Genomic DNA, 4,880 nt, shown 5'->3' on the forward strand with positions numbered 1-4,880 from the left:
TCCCGCAGCACGCCGGAGTAGGAGTTCCAAAACACCTCCCTTGCCATATCATGAGGCCATGAAAGGAGGAACAAAACAGGCAATGTTTCTTGAATAAACTCTGCCCGTGTGTCCTCAGCGGCCAGGGTTAATTCGCTTTTATTAAGCCGTTTATCACGCTGGTTTTTGTCCTGATGTGCCCAGTTCGTGCTTCCTATAACGAACAGTGCCTGGAGGGCATCCCCGCCAGGGCAGAGGCATCTCCAGCCTGAGTATTGCCTGGTACCGAGGTAGTGGGATGTTTCCCCCACGGTTTGCCACCACCCTGGCTCTGTCCAGCCACCACCAGCCTGCCCCGAGGTCTGATGGTCACTCCAAAAGCACAAATTTTGCTGCTGCAGGGCAGGGATATTTGCACTGTGCTTGGACAGTCAGATCCTTAGGGACCACATTAAACTAGAGATAAAGAAACATCTCCAGAGTCACAGTGAGAAGTCTGTAGTGAACCAGGGTCGGAATTAAGCTCTGCTGACTCTCAGCCTGTTCGTTTGGCCACGTCCGTCCCTCCTCATGTACCAGGCCCACTCTTTGAAGTGGTGACTGTGGGCAGTTTATCCGAGGTGGGGGTTTGATGCAGGCTCTGCTTTGTACCTCTTGTGTGTTGCAAAGTGTCTTATCTTGAATGCCTGTTGATTTGAGGCTAAAGACATTTCCTCTTAGTGTATGAGAAAATTTCCTCCTTTTCCTGCTGCTGTTCTGCTTTACTTTACTGGAAGTCCTCCAGGTTGCAGGATCAGGCCCCTGAAGCCTGCAGCTCTATGTCAGATCTGTGTGGCCTGAGAAGACAGTGACTCAGTGGGCAGCACTGATGATTCACTGGGGCCACAGACCCCCAGGAAGCTGTCATGGTCTGGGGAAAGATCCTTGGCACAGTGGGGATATAAATCACCCTGAAGCACTGGGCTCTGATTAAGAGAAAGGGTCCTTTGTAGGTCTCTAGTACCAACTTTGCAAATAATCGGCTGTAAATCCACCAGAAAAAAGTCTCCTCGAAGTTCTCCCTTACATTCCTGTTCTCCCTAGGCATGGGGAGCTGGGAGGAGGTGTTGGCTACTTAAGTGCTAAGATGGTCTCATGCAATGACCAGATATGAGGAGGTCACCCCTACCCCACCAGATCACCAAGTGTCCTGGGGATCTGGCCCCAGGCAGGGCAGCTAGTACAGAGCCCATTGCATGTCCTGTTCCTTCCCTCACTTTCTGGCTTTCAGGGTTTAAGTGTCTCATCTTTCATCTGTGTAGGTGAAGTTTCATTCTGGGTGAGCTCAGCCCCAGCATGGTGTGGGGGGGCAGTAACAGCTTGCAGAAAGATAAAATAACTGATCCTCCCTTGGTGCTGATAATGATTCTATTACTTATTGATTAAAAGGGCAACACAGCTCTCTGTGATGAGCAACCTAGTATTTGCAGAAATGACCTCAGGGAAGCTAGGTTGAGTGGGGAGGGGGAAGAGAGGAGATTGCTGGAGGACAGGATGAGCAGATGACTCACTGTAAGAATGGCCTGCAAATATCCTGATCCCCAAGGCTTGTAATTAACCGTTCACCAGCTGCATGTATTAGCTGCCCCAGAGACATGAGACATGCATGTCTGTTCGAACACACACGCTGATTTGGCTGATTTCTGTGTTCATTCAAGAGTAAAAACAACTACATGGAGTGTAAATGGGGATAATGGCTATTTATATAAACTGCACATATTTTTCCTATGTGATGGCCGTGGCTGGGGTGTTCCGGGGGAGATAAGGTCAGCTATGCAAAACAAGAGGATTTAAAAGTCCACCCCATGAAGGGCAGCTGGAGATGAGGAGAGCAGAGGAATCTGTAAAGCTGCTTGTGTTTGTTGGCTTTTCACACTATGAGTTGTTAGGGATATAGTTTTATCAACCCAGTTGTTGTGGATATCATTTTATCAAACACCACCCCACACATACATGGTCTCCACAGTCACTTGAATACTTGACCCACTGTCTCGCGCTGTGAGTTCTGGGGTGAGCTGGCAGAATGTTGCTGGGGTAGGAGGAAAGGTGCAGGTGTTGAGTGCCAGTTGACTGTAAGATCATTCTCCTGCCCTCTGTCATGGAAAACAGACTTTCATCATGTTTAGTGGGCTCTGGATCATGCTGGCCACTTGCAACACGAGGACCCTACAAAAATGAGTAGGCGAGCACGTCATGAATTTGAGCACACATTTGCTTAAACATTGCAAACAAATGAGACACTAGCATTACAGAGCTGAAATGTCAGAGGTAGCTGTACCGGGCAGCCCTGGCAGCGAGGGTGGTGGGGGCCCTGCGGCTGCTCTGATCTTCAGCGCTTCCTTTGTTTCGAAATCCTTCTTTGCACCAGGGCACACACACCGACACTGCTTATCAGGGATTTGAGCACACATTTGCTTAAACATTGCAAACAAATGAGACACTAGCATTACAGAGCTGAAATGTCAGAGGTAGCTGTACCGGGCAGCCCTGGCAGCGAGGGTGGTGGGGGCCCTGCGGCTGCTCTGATCTTCAGCGCTTCCTTTGTTTCGAAATCCTTCTTTGCACCAGGGCACACACACCGACACTGCTTATCAGGGCGAAACAGTTGCAGGTGAATGAATTGCATTGCAGGGTTTGCTTTCCAAGCTGTGTTTACTTGAGGGCCACACTCTGAACCATTATTGAATGTAGCTGTTCATGGGCCTTCGCCATTCATTTCTGCTCTGAAAAAGCACAAGTGGCAGACATGTGGCACGCCACTGACGTTTCCAGGCTGCTTCTGCTACCTGACTTATCCACGTTCATTTTGGAGATTGTGTGCTTCCATGCAGGATATTCCCAACCTGGAAACAGGCAACGATTTAGCTGACGACAAACTTTGAGTAACAATGTAATAATAGGATTAATTCCTTTTCATTAGCAGTGCATTGAATGAAATGAACAAAGTACTTAACCATGCAGAATAGCTCATGTGGGGCTATTCAGTTGTCAAATGCTGTCACAGGATTTCATTAAGTTTTATAGCTGTTATTTAATAGATTGGTTTCAGTGGGACCATCTTCATTACTTCGCTGTCTCGTGCATTGTGGTGATTAATGAAACAGTTGCAAACATCCTCCTCTTGTGTTTACGTCCATTCAAAAATGAAAATAAAATATTTTGTACGTTGTCACAGCATATTTAGTAATGACAGATTTAGAAAAAATGACTCCTGAGTACAGAAATATCTGTCTCAAACACTGGAAATAGTGCTCATATATAAACCCTGTGGGGAGGGAGTTTAGTACCCAGTGTATTGGAATAATGGTTGCAAGGCTCAACAGAATTACATTTGCTAACAGTTTTAATCTAGATTCACTGGCTTTTGGCAAGTTAGTAATTGTCAGTGGTATCAGAGGTTTTTCCTTGGGTGACCAAAGCATTTTAAACAAACCCATTTCCCCAGGGGAGCCCTATCCCTCATCAACCCTCCCCCGGAGCGCAGGACTGTGCAACGCTATCCCACTGCATTGCAAACACTGGAGCTTCATTTCTCCTCCACTTTAATTAAACCGGTTCTTGGGAGGGCAAACATTTATATCTTTTTTTTTTTCCCTAGGGGGATATGAAACCTTTAACTCGCAATATCCTGAGTGCTGTGTGGATGGAAAACTCATCTCCCCAGAGAGGACCGAGGCAGAGAGAAACCTTGCCAACCACTGTGAGAAGCAGAGTGCCAACCACAAACCCGCTTATGACCAGGTATGTGTCATGGCTCTGGTGGGTGACCTTCCCCTCGGGTCCTCTCCCTCCTGCCACCAGGCTCTGTTGGAGGCTGGCAGGGTGCCAGTGGCCCTGGTGCTGGTGTGGGCTGTCAATAAGTTGTCACAGTCCAGGCTGACAGCCTGTGTGCTGAATAAGTTGCCCTGTGTCTGCTGCTGGTCAGCATTGCCTCCACTTGGCTTCAAAATTAGGCAACAGAAGGAGGCAAAACACCCTTATCTAGCCCCAAAATTGTATTTATGAACTGTCTTTATCACACATCCAAGCAGCATGAGCCGTCAGCAGCTCACACCTCCTCAGGAGACTGAAAATGGGCAGGGGAGAGGCTGCCAGGAATGTCATTTTTCTGGCAGACAAAGGAGCACACTTTGCCTGTGCTTCCTCTGAGATTCCAAGAGGGCTCTGAAGCTGGCAAAGGGGCCAGGGCCATGTGGCTGACACTGAAATGAGGCAATGGCTCGAGAGCCACAATCAGGCAGGGGAAGTGGGGTTTCCACGGGGGAAGTCATCATGTGCCCACCCAGCCCGGGGAATATGTGTGTTCTGAGAAGTCACCCTGCGGTCAGGATGCTTCCGCCAGGGCATGCTGGGGGGAGTCCCCGCGTGATGCCCCTCTGCTCTCCTGGGAGCACCTCCCACACCAGGCATCCTCCTGCTACCCTGGGTGGCTCTCAGCTGTCCCTGATGCATGGCACCTGCTGTGTGGGCAGCTCAGGGGGGTGGAAACCCAGTTTCTCACAGCTGGGGGCTGGCAGGAGCTCTTGTGCATCATGGAAAGTTACCTGCGATCTCCAAACGAACCCTTGTGTCAGGCGGTGGCTTTTTTTCTTTCGCGGTCTCGTCACTCAGCCTTTGTGTGTGCTGAGGAAGGAGGAACTGAGATGACATCTCGGGGTGGGTGACGCAGTGGGTACTGCGCCCCAGAGAGGTGTGGTGCAAAGGGGGATGGGGAGCCTAGATCCAGATTTTTTTCCTTTGTTTCACCTTCGGATGTGTGACCAGAGGGACTAAGCTAAAGCAGCCTCTTCCTCTATTCTAACCTCCCTCCCTGCTGGGATGTGACTCCCTGCCTTGCCCATATTTCAGTAAAGCCTCAGCAG

The 4,880-nt window shown here is 49.4% G+C and overlaps 1 protein-coding gene across 1 annotated transcript in view; it reads left to right on the forward strand.

Moving 5' to 3' along the window:
- Positions 1 to 3,616: 3,616 nt before the first annotated feature.
- Positions 3,617 to 4,880, forward strand: part of DUSP5 (dual specificity phosphatase 5) — a gene marked incomplete at its 5' end in the record, with an annotated part of 4,485 nt that continues 3,221 nt past the window's right edge. The window contains one exon of the mRNA XM_009071987.1: positions 3,617 to 3,759. Within this exon, the coding sequence (XP_009070235.1) occupies positions 3,617 to 3,759 (143 nt within the window). The remainder of the gene's footprint in view (positions 3,760 to 4,880) is intronic.

Source organism: Acanthisitta chloris, unplaced genomic scaffold (genome assembly GCF_000695815.1).
Source record: "Acanthisitta chloris isolate BGI_N310 unplaced genomic scaffold, ASM69581v1 scaffold12370, whole genome shotgun sequence".
NCBI lineage: Eukaryota > Metazoa > Chordata > Aves > Passeriformes > Acanthisittidae > Acanthisitta > Acanthisitta chloris.